The following is a 14,799-nucleotide window of genomic DNA, read 5'->3' on the forward strand; positions in this document are numbered from 1 at the left end:
TTAGAATTCCATGCTGTTATAATACTACTGCTTTGGAGCCTAATGCAATGAAATGAAGGTCCATTAAATCAGATTATAGGGGCGCCTATAAGGCATCTGCCTTCAGCTCAGGTCATGATACCAGAGTCCTGGGATGGAGCCCCACATGGGGCTCCATGCTCAGCAGGAGGCCTGCTTCTCCCTTTCCCACTCCCCATGCTTGTGTTCCCTCTCACTCTCTGTTGAATAAGTACATAAATTCTTTAAAAAAAGAGAAAAGAATATCTTTTTTTTTTTTTTTAATAAGGTTATAATTTGTAACCTACAAAATGCTCTGGTCCAAGGCTTTTATTCATTAGGGTTGAGACAGTTGTTGAGGTGCATTTAACTCCAATACCACTAGGGGGCAACTCAAGAAATTAATTTTGGAGCCTACTGTACTAACTGACAGCCATGATGAGTTAATGAATTTCTAAATGAGACTTTACACTTTGGGAGTAGCCTGCGCACTGCACTTAGTGCACACTTTGGCCTCAAACATGTATAAATTGATTGTAGCAGAATTCCACAACAGAGTGTGAATTCCTAAGGTACTGGGTCATACACTTAGGTAAGGTTCTGTTTGTGAAGGACATCCCTGAATGCTGAGGCTTTCTGCCCCAGATGTGGTCATACATAACCCTACCAGGTCAAGCTGTTAAATTGGTCTCCTTATTACAACAGTATACCAACTCATTTTCATAAGCACTTGTAGAGAGAGCTGACATACCAAAAAACAAAACAAAAAACACAAAAACCTCTATTCTGGCAGTAGTGCTTTGGAATTCATTTGCTCACCTTTTGTGCCAGTGGTTTTTCATGCTGGGTAAACAGCTAATGCATGGTTGAGCCAGAATTCAAACCCAAGGAGTGTGTCTCCAGAGCCCACACTCCTGCCCACTATATCATATTGCTTTACTGACAGGTAGCCTTGAATTAATGCTAAAAGCCAGAGGGCAGTGATAAAGAACAGGAGTGGCCATTGCCAAACAATTTATAACCTGGATTAAATATGGTAATCATGTGTATAATGCATACTCTATTCAGTTAAAAATATACAAGTCATTCAGACTATTCATATGGGTCATGTCTGGGTCATGTCTGTGTACATGGATCTATATACATACTTGTATATATGTACAAGTGTATATGCATAAGTATATACAGTTCTCATTTGAATATAGTTGTAGTCAACTTATGTTATCTGATATGTTATAGTCAACATATATTATTATGTGCTAAGCACATAATGTAAGATGAAAAGCCAACATCTTAGTCAAGTGTTGGGGGCAACTACAATATCAAGATTTTATCTACCATCTCAGAGAAGACTTCTTGGACAAAATTAAGGTATTAATTGGTAGGGGGACAGTGGGACTGCAATATCAACATTTGACCCTAGAAACACATGTTTAGCCTCGTGCTTAGAACAGAGTATGTTGAATGAATGAGTGAGTGAATAAATGAATGATAGTTATTTCACGAATGGGAAGAGCAGAAATTAGAAAGAGAAGAGGTAAAAAAAAAAAAATGGGGATTCATGAGAAGATGGGGTAAGTAGGATGAAGCAAGGAATCCCTTCAGCGGGCCATGTGTAGCAGAGAGCTGGCTGGTGAAGAACTTTTGACTCCCCGATCGGGACTTCTTTCCTGGCTTTCGGTCTCTCTCCAAGAAGTAGTGTTGCTTCAGTTGGTTTTGGGGTTTTGTCTGTTCATTCATTTGTTTGTTTTTTAAGTTCACTTCCTTCTAGTTGCCATCTACACGAGTGAAAGACTGCCCTTAAATGATTCTTCTTTCCTAGTGGAAACGTATTTATCTTTATAAGCAAGACAATCCACTGTCACTGAATATTAATACACTTCTGGTACAGTCACTCCTAAGTAGTTGTCTTCACTTAGAGATTAATGGAGCAATTAACACCACACTGTGCCCATATTATTTACTTCGGTCACTTCCCAAATATCTTTTTTGCTTTTGCTTTCCTTAGCATTTTCCATCAGGGTTCTGGTTCTTCTATCATGCTAATGCCTTCCCTGGGCTGAGCTGTGCAACATGTTTAGTGCATCGAGCACCCAGCCAGCTTTCCAGGGAATCGAGCCATAGACCTACCTCCTAAATGATACTGACAGCTAAACTAATTTTTCTGTGTCTTAGAAAATCAAAGTTGTAGTTTACTTTACACATAGTAACAAAGTTTAATTGACATGCTAGAATCCCACTAAAAGTTCAGTGAAAAATGGGTGTTCAGGAGAACTTTAAAGAATCCCTCTGTATAGCATATAATGAAAGTGGCATGGTTTGGGCTAACAAGTATATCCAAGGACCATGTGCAGAAACTTTGTTCAATTAATTCCCTATAATGAAAAATGATAGCTATATTGTTTGTGCCTGAAGACCTGATAGGAGTTGAAGAAGGAAAAACTCGTGTTAGGCTTGTGTCACAACGTTAGCTGAAACTTTTGTTGGGTTGCACTTCCTTGAATTTCAGTGGCTGGTTTTAAAAGCCGATTCCGTGTCACTTGGTCTTTTTAAGCTGTTTTTCCTCTCCTTTGAAGGATGCCTAGTTTTCCCTCTCTCCTTTGCTTAAATGGAAATGGCTCCAAGATGCATGCAATTTTGTGAACTTCAGTTTGTAGATTCTACGTAATTCAAATAACAGACCCATGAAACCACTCTTTCATTTGGATTCCGTGAACCACTGAGACTTGTGAGGTAGAAATGATGTCAGAATAATGCCCTAAAGGTGTAGTGTGAAGGCCAGAACTCTGCCCTGGGGTACCACGACTGATGGAGCAGTAGAAGCCTTGCACTCATAAGCCAGGGCTGAGCGCCGCCCTCATTGTTTTAATTACAGAGCTACGGCATGTGGGTAAGAAACTTGGACTTGACAACAGCAGAAGAAAGAGGATATTGTATGCCTTCAATCAGCTTTGTATTAGGAGATCCTTAAAGGGAAAATTATGTAAAAGAAAGAAGGAGGAAGAAAACAAACTAGCAGGATCCCCATTTCAATGTAATTTGGAGAAAATGACTGATTTGGGTTGGTCATGTTGCCAGAGCAGATGACTCAAGGCTTCCAAACAAGAAATGGAAATCAGGAGGATGCCTGAAGCCTGAAAGAAGAACAAATTGTGACGATATGATTGACTGTAAGGCTTCAAAATCAACTGTACCAAAGATGAGCTTGGATCATTGCCCAGAACAGAAATGAATGGTGATGTTCATTTAGGTTCTGACTGTTGAAACAAAATAAAAATGTAGTAATTGTGCTCTGTTAGGTACACAGACGTGTTAATGCTTTCCAATTTCCCCAACTGGGGATCTGGTGTCATTTTCCCTGTCGTTCCTATTTCATGCTTCAACGGTGAGTATTATTGCTGCTCTGAACACTTATTGAATGCCAGGTTTTTGGCAAAGAACTGGGATCCAGGTGAAAGCATCCTTCTCAGGCTGCGTGGGGGTGTGCTGCAGGTGGCTTTGAAAATGCCCTTAAAACTTGGAAATCATTTCTTTAATTGGCCTTTTCAGGCTTGGATGATGTGCACCTTGATCCTGGTATTTGGCGTTATCGTTGCTGGAGCTCAGTTATGAGTCTCAGCAATTTGGCCCCAAAGCTCTTCATCTCCGACAACCAGGAAAAGCCTCAGTTTCCATTGGCAGCAGAGTTGACTAGAAGACATTTTATTTATGGTTTTCTTATACTCATTTTCACAGAAACCTATCAGTTGAGTTTTCTGACGACCTTTCTGATGGACAACAGGGCTTAACTCCCTCCCAAGGATGGTTTAGAAGGAGCTCCATCCTTCCCTTTCTCCTTGGGGGCCACAAAGAAAAGATTCCATGTTGTTTTTCCTAACACCGAAATCCTGCTTACTCGCCCAGCGACTTCGGAAACTTCCCAGCCTGCCCGAAGGAGCAGTCCAATGGCACGGTACAAATGACTTCCAAACAAACATTTTCTACATACTAACTTGGAAAAAAAACAGCAAGACAAACAAGGGGGTGACTCAGAAGGAAGAAAGGAGGGGCAGACAGAATATGCGATTTTTCCACTCCTTTTTGGTTTCTTTACCTGAGTCAAATTTTGAGAATGTTAAGCCCTGTCCTGTCTACCCGCTATTTACCACAAAATCTTCAAGTTTCAGTAGCTGACTGAAAGCCAGTAACTTTTATTCAGCCATCCAAATGGACTAAAGATGTTGTCAGATACAAGATGTTTAATTAAGGATCTGTCTACTTTCTTTGGGCGTCTAAAGTTTGGACCTTGAACAAGGTAACCTAAAATTAGACCCTACTAATGAGAGACAGCAGGAAGGCTTCTTCAAGGGTTCGACTTGCCCTAAGTGAACCACCAAGAAGGGACACAAACTGGAACTCAAAGGAAATTCCACGTCTCCTTCCTTCATACAATCAGCATCTTTTCATTAATTGGTCTGTGACCTTGGAGCCACCCAATACGTTAAAATAGTTTCACACTTTAAAAATGGGGGTGGGGGGAAATGAGGGGTAAAATTATTTTGTGGGGTTTGGCACAAGTCTGTATTTTAAATAAGCTATGTATGAGCTGTGTCTTTGAGCGAAGGACATGTGCAATGCAGTTTTGATCTTCATTTTATAGATGAACATAAGTAATACAAGGCCTGTTTTGATTATACAATGAAAAACAAATGTGACCCAATATTGTAATACTCTGTATCTACTTATGTTTCTGAATCACAACTCTCATTAGTATATGAACCACCATTAATGGCTTTGGAGACCTGGAACCCCATCCTGATATTTGCTTTGAGCTATTCCATGTGTGGTATGGGGTTTTCTCATAGGTAATCATCCTAATAGGACAGGGATTGAATGTGTGATGGGCTCCTGAAAGAAATAATCTAAAGGCATTTCCCAAAATGGTTCTCACAGTCTCCTTCTAAATGCTTTGCTTAACATTCAACAACTCCCTTCATTGTAATTGTGATGGAAGATTTCTCATGTAAGGCTTTTTCAGAATTGGGGGTGTTAAAGCCTATTTGCTAATGAAGATCAAAACTACAATGGGGCGCATGGGTGGCTCAGTTGTTAAGATCTGCCTTCGGCTCAGGTCATGATCCCAGGGTCCTAGGATGGAACCCCGCATCGGGCTCCCTGCTCAGCAGGAAGCCTGCTTTCCCTCTCCCACTCCCCCTGCTCTCGTGTGCTCCTGCTCTCGCCACCTCTCTGTCAAATAAGTAAATAAAATCTTTAAAAAAGACAAAAAAAAAAAAAAGCTACATGTGCATGTTCTTCTCAAGTTCTTTTAGCTGGAGGTTAACAGAAGACATAATTGAAAGCAACTGAGATAGTAAAGATGTATTTTTAATTTCACCTAACCAGAAATCTGGAGGCAAGATTGCTAGGATTGACTAATTCAATAGCCCAATAATGTCATTGAGATCCAGGTCCTTCCCATCTTTGTGCTGGCCTTCTTCGGTTTGTGGGTATTGATATCTCATTTGATTCCAGTATACAGGCATTTCATGCAGATAGCACAACAACTAGCAAAAAAAGAAGGACTTTTCCTTCCACCTGCCTGTTTTCCTTGGGCTGGAAATTGGGGATTTCCAACATGTATTCCCCCTCTTCCCACCACTGGTCTCATGGGCTAGGTTTGGATCATGTGTCCATGCATCGGACAGGATTCACCAGCAAGGGAATGGGACCACCATGATTGGCTTGAAGAATGCTGCTTCACCTCTGGACTAGAGAAGGGGTTTCTTCCCTACGTATGGGGCATGGGGACTACCTGCATCCCAAAGAACAAAAGGGATATCTGTTGGGTGAGCAACCAGCAGTGCTCCCCACTGGCTTTAATAACAGTTTTTCCTTTAATATATAGTATTAATATTTCAGTGCTTTTTCATATTACTGAAGTATTATCTTTCTCCCACACTGACAGTATTATCCTGGTATTTTTAAGTACAAAATATCCTGGGGGGAAAAACATTTGTCCTTGAGCCCACTTTTTTTTTTTTCTCATTCTGATACAATTAGAAAATACTTAAGAACCCAAAATCTTTCACAAAAAAATGATCTTTTTCATCTCAGCCCTGATCAACCGGTTACTTTAAAATAGAACTGAATGGAAATGGGACTACGAAACTGAATTTTGATTGCCATTTTTGACTTTTCCTAAAATAAGAAGTAATAAGACATTTTTGCAACATAAAATAACTTTTCAAAAGTGTTTATGGAAATAAATTTATTTCAAGAAAAATTGCAATAGAGCATAGCCCAGCGGTCAAGGACGTGGACCGTGAGGACAACGGAACTTGATTTGAGTCATTATCCCTTGTTTAGCGGTGATGTGACAGTAGGTCTCACCTGAAAAATGAAGAAAATAATCATGCCTTCTTCCAAGATTGCTGTGAAAGTTGAAGGAGATTAAAGTATGTCCATATGCCTACACACATTTATTCTTAACAGAGTGGATAGTACATTGTAAGCTTTCGACAAGCTGTGACAATTTTTACTTACACCAATATCAACAAAAGTCCATAAACATCCAAGTTAACATTTTCTTACATAGGATAATTAAAATCAAATTGGCAACTTTTAGAAGTAACAATCTTGAGAAACAAGCTGTGAGGGCTGCCATATAGGTCATACCACCTTGTTATGGGAGGTCTTGCATTGGTTCTTGTGCCTCTTCCAAAGAGTTCTCCAGTTGGCTTGTTGTTGGTCAAAACTTAAAGCCAGAATCATGGCCTTACTGCCTTTTCAGGGAAAACAACTGCTCTTAATGCCTCATACACTTTAGAATTCTTTTCCATTCATCTAGGGAGTAGACCGGGTGTGTCAGTCTGCTTCTTGAGAAGTAAGCAGGATATAGCATGTTGATATGGGTGTCACAAATCTCTTAACTTCTCTAGTTATTGTCCTCCTAAGCCATATGCTCTGTATTTAAAGCCAAAGCTACATGAAGGCAGAAAAATTTGGCAGAGTGAACAGTGCATGTGGGTATAAACATTAGTTCTCTAGTAAGAAAAAAAGTATTTCCTTCATAAAACGTTACAATTCCTTTTTGTTTTTAAGAAACTATATGTCATACTTCACCTTCAGAAAGCCTCCAGTAATTATCTAATCAAGTCAGAAAAGTAGCTTGTCAGCTTGCGCCCTTCCCCACCACATTCTCTTTCTCGAATTCTGCGTGTGACTCTTCTGATTGACCCAAATGCCTATCTTCACTGACAAAAAGCCTCTTCGTGGGAGAGGGCATGGCACGGAGGTCCTGTGGCAGGCATTTTGACCGTAGGGACCATGAAACTTACTTTCTGGATCCAGGACCTTGGGTTGTTAAGTAATAAACCAAACTCAGAATTATTTAGGTTAAAAAAAAAAAAGGAATTTATTCTAAATGATACTCGGTATCTCAAAGAACAAAAAGCGAAGGGAAATGCCAATATTCAAGAAGGGTTGAGATGTAACTAAGTATAAAAAATTGCTGACAACAGGGTCATACACCCATATGAGAAATGCTTTTTTCCATCTTGCTTTTGTGTTTCCCTGGATGGTATCTTCCTTTTTTTTTTTTTTTTTTTTTTAAATCACTGCAGGTTAACCTTCTCCAAATAACAGAAAAAGTGACTGTCACTGACATGCTAGCTTTCTGTCTTATAGCTTGAACCACACAGAGCAAGACTTGACCTTTTCAGTTCTAATTCTCAAATCCTGGAGAAAAACTCTGCTAGGTCTAGCTTGGATTAGATTAACTGAGGCAAAGAGACAGAATACCATTTGGATCCCTTTGGTGAGTTGCCCAATCAACCAACTGCCTACAAGAAGTATCATATTGTACTAACGTGTTGTCACCAGTGTTTTTAAAAAATTGGGTGGGGCAGTTCTCAACAGAAGAAGTGCTGGCCTAACTATTCTGTAGATGTCCACTATTGCAAAGATACACTTTGGAAACAATGCAAGGAAGTAGATCTAGCTTCCCATTTTCCAGCAAAGCCTGCCTATGGTCCTCGAGAATTTCTCATTAAAGCTGTTCATTCACTGTTGGAAAGTTCAGGATGGTTGGGATGGCTGGAGGCAGTGGTAGGGAGTTGGGGAGGGTGGTGATTACACATGAAAGGAACCAAGCAGAGAGAAGGGAAGGAGGGCACATCAAGGAAGCATCGCCAACTTGAAGCTGAGGGCTCTGGACCTCCCAGCTCTTTTCAGATTAAATCCTTATGGTTCTCCCAGCTGCCTCGCTTCCCTCCTGCCTTACACCTCTTTTTAATATTTTCTCCCATCATTTTTAAAATGAAGACCTTCTGTGTTACTTAAAAGATTTCTGTCCTCTTCCAGAGAAGCAGTGCTCTACTTAAGGCAAAAGTTTGAAGTTAAGATTTTGTCTCTTCAGGAGAGCACTTTCCCATATCCTCCTGTTACATTTCTCAGAACAACAAAATATCAGGGTTGGAGTAGATCGATCTTGAGGCCATTAAGTTCATCCATTGCCGTATAAATCCCATCTCTGACATCCATGACAAGTGGCCATCCACACTGCTTGACCATGTTCCAGGAAGGAGAACTCATCATTTTTTAGGACAGCCCATTCTATCTGTAGATGGTTCTATTAGGAGTACTTCCTTATGTTAAGCTCCTACAAGACCAATAATGTGTCTTTTTTTTGTTGCTTCCACCTGTTGGTCCTAGTTCTACCACCTGGAAATGAACAGAAAAGTCGAAGCTCTTTCCTACATGTTCGTCTTTCAAGAGATTGATCACATCCATCATATTTCTCCCTATGATTGTTCTCCAGGCTGAGCGACTGTTCTTCCTCTAACTGTTCTCTGCTGTATGAGATTTCAAGTACCTCTGTTATTAACAGGGACACTCTGTTCTAGAAGCTTTAGTTATTTAAATGTTCTTCTTAACATTTTCCCCAAAAACCAGACATAATCTTCCAGATAAGGAAAAATCAGCACAGAAAGAACAGTACTAATAAATCTTTCATTATAAATATAGAGCTTCTATTCAGATAATCACATTTATCTTCTGGGAAGACCGAGCCTATGCTTAGTCACTCTTATGCTGAAAATCATGTAATGATTAATTTATAATGAAATTTAAATGATAAAGAGTGGTGGTATTTGAATTTTATAAGTGAATTTCAGGCATTAGTAGTTGAAATTGGAGTGGAAAAGAGGTGGGAGCATGAATTCCCACAATTCTTCAAATCATATGTCTGCTAGCACCATCCATTAAGTCAAAAATACTAGGTAGTGTAAGCCCATCTCAGGGGATCATTTGATTCCTCTCTTCCCCTTTGCGAAATCCATATGCTTAACAAAGTTTGTGTCCTGGTTACATAGCCACACACAGAGAAGCCTCTGGGGTAAGCACACTAATGCACACTCAGCCCTCAAGGACCTAACAATTTAGAAGCTATAAAACAAGACCTTTGCTTCCTTAACTGAAGTGTGCTTTGTACACCAATGAATCAAGGAAGAGCGAGAAATCACCATGTCGGACTGGGTGGCACAGTGAATTAGTATATGTAAATTCTCAACTTGTTCTAGAAGCAGAACCCAATTTAAGGAAGTTGAAGTGAAGCCTTAGAGGTCAATGGGAAAAGCTCCAGCCCCATGTTAAGTGGACATCCTAAAATACAGACATGTTGTGTCCTGCCTTCTTCTGTAGTCACTTATGGTTCATCAGGAAAACCAATGATCTCAGAAAATAATAAGGAATATTCTATTTATGTATTTCAGGTTTAAAATGAGTGTATGGCATATATTTTTTTCCAGGGTAGACAAATTTAAAATTTTGAATCTTAAAATCTAATATGAAATAAGTGGTGACATTTTATGAACCTTATCATAAGCATATGGCACTCATTCTCAGTTTTGTTTTTTTGTTTTTGTTTTTGTTTCTAAAAACATTTGAGTATGTGACAAGTCCCTCAACATTGGCAGCGACAGTCGTCCCAGGCCTTGTAAGACTGCATATCAGCAAGGAAGCTTGACATTTCTTCTGTCAGCAACATATGCCCCTGACCTTCTATCTCCATCAAGGAAGTTAAAAAAAATCATGACTAACTCAGGACAGAGCTGGTAGCCCAGTTTCCATAGTCATAGAGCTTGTTAGTTCCTTTGTGTTAGCAAAGCTGGAATTGAGGATTTGTGCCCCTTGTTAGCTCAGAAAGTTCCAGTCTAGTGGGCTTAGGTATAACCCTAACCTCATTTGTTTACAAGGGAAGAAGTGCAAAACCGTGGACTACCTACCGCACAACTGAGGGAAAAAATTCAAGATCCCTCAAAATGAGAAAGGTCAAGTTCATCCTTAAGGTACAACTCATTGTTGTGTTTAGCAACAGGGGATTCCAGTCTCTGGTGCCATTTATTCTTCTGAATTTCATAGAGCTGATAAGTATAGAATTCATAATCTCTGCACTTTAGAATTAAAACAAAGGAAGACTTCATGATTGGTGTGCTCCATTGCATAACTGGGAATGCTTTAAGATTAGTTGCTTTATCCATAAACAGAGGCAGAATTACCTATTTCCTGATTCCTTTACATGAAATCTTTTATTTCTCCAATAGATTGTTTGGTTTCTACAAGGGGATTCTGCCACCAATCTTGGCTGAAACACCAAAAAGAGCAGTGAAGGTAAGCATTGCATACCTTTCCACCAAGTGAAAAGAGACATCCCGCAACAAATGTTGCGGGATGTTCATGTGAATTAAAGATAAAATAGTAAAAAATTGAATGTGAAAATTATAGCATGACTATTACAATTATTAGGGCAGGTCACTCTCTCATGTATTGGTTTATGGATTTTTTTTTTTCTGGATAAAGGCGCTTCCTTCTGATAAGGAAATTATACAAAAAGTATGGTGGTGAATGAAATTCATGTAATTGAACCACAGCAGCCACAAAATAACTTGCTCCTTTTTCTCAAAGCAATTCATCAGTTCTCCTTGGGAGCAAGAATTATTAAGAAGAAAGTGAGAGGACAGGAGGGAAGAGTGGTAGAAAAACCCTTTTCCCTAAATCAGTTCCATTTTGTAAACACAACGAACTAATACACCGTATTTCTTTGTGTATGATTCTCATATAACACATTTATTCGGCACGCTAACTTCATTTCCTTCCCTGCCCCTCCACCCAGGGCTCCTCTGTTAAAATTCTCTATTCTGGTTTTTACAAAATTATTACTTCCACTATGCTGATTTCCATTCTTTAACCACATAACTGTGGGAGTTTATGTACTGCTTGCTGGTTCAGTATCTGGATAGGAACACGGAGATCTGGCAGGACCTCCGGGGAAGAAAGAGCTAAATCTGATTACTCTTTTCTGTGTTTTCTTGGACAGAAGTCCTGATCACAGTGACTCTGGCTGGCAGTGCCCCCTACCCTCACCACTTGGCTTCACCATATGGCTTTGTCTTTTCCATAAGAAGGATGACATACACTTAGGCCAAAAGACTTCCTTTCCAACTAATGACATAAAGCTTTTTTCAGATATATTACTCAATTTGTATTCCCAATATTCCTGAAAGGTAAAATGGGACAATTTCTACACTTTTGCTCAGTAAATTAAGAGGTTAACTAAGTTAATATTTGTGATAAAGAAAACGAACATGCACAGACAACCATACTTTTACATTATGTCAAATAGTAATTTAATAGAATTTAAGTTAGATCTAGAATTTAGAACACCAAGTTTTAGGGGCGCCTGGGTGACTCAGTGGGTTAAAGCCTCTGCCTTCAGCTCAGGTCATGATCTGAGGGTCCTGGGATTGAGCCCCACATCAGGCTCCCTGCTCAGCAGGGAGTCTGCTTCCCCCACCCCCACCCCTCTGCCTGCCTCTCTGCCTATTTGAGATCTCTGTCTGTCAAATAAATAAACAAAATCTTAAAAAAAAAAAAGAACACAAAGCTTTAAAACATACTTTCTCTATAAATTCATCCCCTTTGTTGCCATAGTTTTTGTGATTTTATATTATTACTTCAATACAAATTTCATTAGAAGGATCTGAATCGCAGTAGAGAATCTGGAAAAAGTTCACCAAAGTACACAAGAGAGCTGAATTGAATTATGAAATGGCTTCACTTGATAAAAGATTGCCCAAGTAAACAAACAGAGCAGAGTTCCTTTTCAAAAGGAAAGTCACTTTGTCTCCATGGAATAATATATTCATTTGTTCAGTGTTTTTACATGGATAAATAGAGTCAATTGTAATTAAAGTTTTTCCCGGAGTATTTTTCCTTAATACTACACATTGGAGACGATTTCATTTAAATTTGAAGAGGATTAAAGTTTATCAGTGTTGAACAGTCTTTTATGTAAGGAGAAAAAAAAAGTTGAGCTTTACAAAACTGAGTTAGTCTCTACTTAAGAAAAAAAGCAATGCTCGCTGCCAGAGCAATGGTTAACAGATGAACTTTTGGGCAACTGGATATGGTGTATGTGTCCCAGACATCTTGTTTCAAGTTGATTTTACCTTAAAATTATTGAGACATATGGTAAGTGCCTTGGCTTTTTAAGTCCAACTTGGAGTTAAGTATATCTTTGCCAGATGGATAGCACTACTTTTTCTATACAATTTATAAAAATATTCATTTTATAGATATTTATCTTGGAATTTGTGAGGAAGGCGATCATCGGATTGTAACAATATCTCATGTCATAAAGTGCTTCATTGTATGGCATCAAAGTTTAATTCAGAAGAAATATTCAGAGACCATATATACATATATATATAAATAGACACACACATACATACATATACATGAATAAATGTGAATATGTGTGTGTGTGTGTGTGTGTATTCCTTGGGACTGACACTTCGATTACAATCATTATTATAATCAGAAACAGACAATGTGAAGTTTTTCTGCACTTTAGTCTTCAAAATAAGATCATTAAAGTAAGTCTCATCAATGCTAGATAAATGAAACGTCCCCCTTCACAGATTAAGACAGAATTAGTATTGCAGTTAGCAAAAGGAAATAAAGACCTCAGAAAAGGGACCAACTGATCTTTCAGACATGGGAGGCACCATGTTCCAGTTTCTAGAATCTGGTCTTGAGATTCATAGGTCCAGAAATACCATTTTTCCATGGACAGACTCTCAAGGACCATCTGATGCTAACCAGACCCACAAAAGAATAGGAACTGTGAAGGCTATTTGTTTGTCACGATCTCTACACCTGTCATGGTGTCTACTATACCTACTAGATGCTCAATCAGTGTTCGATATACAAATGAAACAGAGAGAAACAGAAAGAAAGTGTATTGATTTATCACAGGAGACATTCCTATCCTATTCCCCAAAATTCCCACATCTACTCTTCAGTCTTTGGAAGACCAAGACTTCCATTTCCAGCCGAGATAGAGTAAGAGACCAGATTTACTCTCCTGCCTGAAACTGCAACAAAAATGAACAAAATATATGAAACCACAGTTTTCAGGACACTGGACATCAGACAAGGAAGGGCAGGGACGGGAAACAAGTGAGATGAGCTTTATGATTTGCCCCCAGCTGACTGCCTGGAGAGGTTTTTCCAGACCCCAGGCACGCAGGGGAGATGTAAGCAGAGCCCGCTCTACCCCCTGGGTTGAGATGGAGCTGACAGGCTGGAGAGGGCAAGGCAGCTCGAGTTCACAAGACAGAGGTACCAGAAAAGAGAAAACTGCACAGAGAGCTCCTAAGCTCTTCAGAGGGACCCCATAAATATTCAGCGGAGAACTGCCAAGTGCATGCATGTGAAGAAACTAGCAAAACCTGCGAAAGAGCTGTCCAGAGCATTTGGGGGAACAGGGCATGGCAAGCCCACAGGGCCAGGAATAGTCCCTGTTCCCACCAGCGGAACTGGAGGGCCTCAACATGCACAGGGCATTGACAGGAGTCTGCAGAAGGGGTCTGCCTTGGTAATGGGGAATAATTAGCCCTAGTCTGAGTGCTGCTTAGGTAGTTAAAAGCAAGACCCAAGTGGACTGGACCGTTTCCATGTAATTTAACTGCATCCCAGAACAGAACACCTGGGAGGTCACCTTAGTCATCAGATTGCTGAGTGAGCATGAATGGAAGCAAAGGGGAAAACGGTGGAGGACTGTGTCCCCCAGGCAAACTGTACTGACCTCCCCTGCCCAGCCACAGCCCGACACTTCTCTGGAGACCACATGGCAGCCACTTCCCCTAGGTGAGACTACCAGTTTCTAGATTCTAGTAGATAGGTTATATATGACACGATTCATTTGGGTTCCAGATTTTATATTCAGGATTCCCAAAACCCTAATTGAATATGAATGTTTTCAAAACTCTATAGTCACATATCAGTAAGACTTTGGGGAGGCAACCTGATTACATGTTGACCCTCCCAATTTTATCCTTAGAATGTAATCTCGTATTTTATATGATAGGGTACTTATATCACATCTCTGCATTGGTCACGTTGTGGCTGAGGAACTACTGAGAAATACCATGAAAGACATGAAGGAGTAGTGCTGTATAGAGAGAAAATAAAATAACAGCTCATCTACTTAAGAATATAGTTCTGGGATAATGTCTTCTAAGCATTGAACATGAGAGACATTCAGTAAATATTTGTTGAATGAATTAATGAATGTTTTTTAGTAAATACTGGTGTCAAACTAAAACATTGACATTTACATTATTTTACTATTACTGAAACTCCATTTTAAAAGATCTTACCTTTTCCCTTCTCGAGATAGTGTCTTCTTTATTTGAAGCACTATTTGCTTATTAGAATATATGATAATATATTTTTCATGACCTTTGAATTCAATACCCTAAT

The 14,799-nt window shown here is 39.5% G+C and overlaps 1 protein-coding gene across 3 annotated transcripts in view; it reads left to right on the plus strand.

Moving 5' to 3' along the window:
• SLC25A21 (solute carrier family 25 member 21) overlaps window positions 1-14,799 on the plus strand; it is a 507,009-nt gene that overhangs the window by 435,650 nt on the left and 56,560 nt on the right. For all 3 annotated transcript variants that reach the window (XR_006381746.1, XM_044231633.1, XM_044231634.1), the window contains one exon: window positions 10,578-10,644. Coding sequence is in view for 2 of the 3 variants with exons in the window: in XM_044231633.1 (XP_044087568.1) it covers window positions 10,578-10,644 (67 nt within the window). In the remaining variant the exon portion in view is untranslated. The remainder of the gene's footprint in view (window positions 1-10,577; window positions 10,645-14,799) is intronic.

Source organism: Neovison vison, chromosome 13 (genome assembly GCF_020171115.1).
Source record: "Neovison vison isolate M4711 chromosome 13, ASM_NN_V1, whole genome shotgun sequence".
NCBI classification, from domain to species: Eukaryota; Metazoa; Chordata; class Mammalia; order Carnivora; family Mustelidae; genus Neogale; species Neogale vison.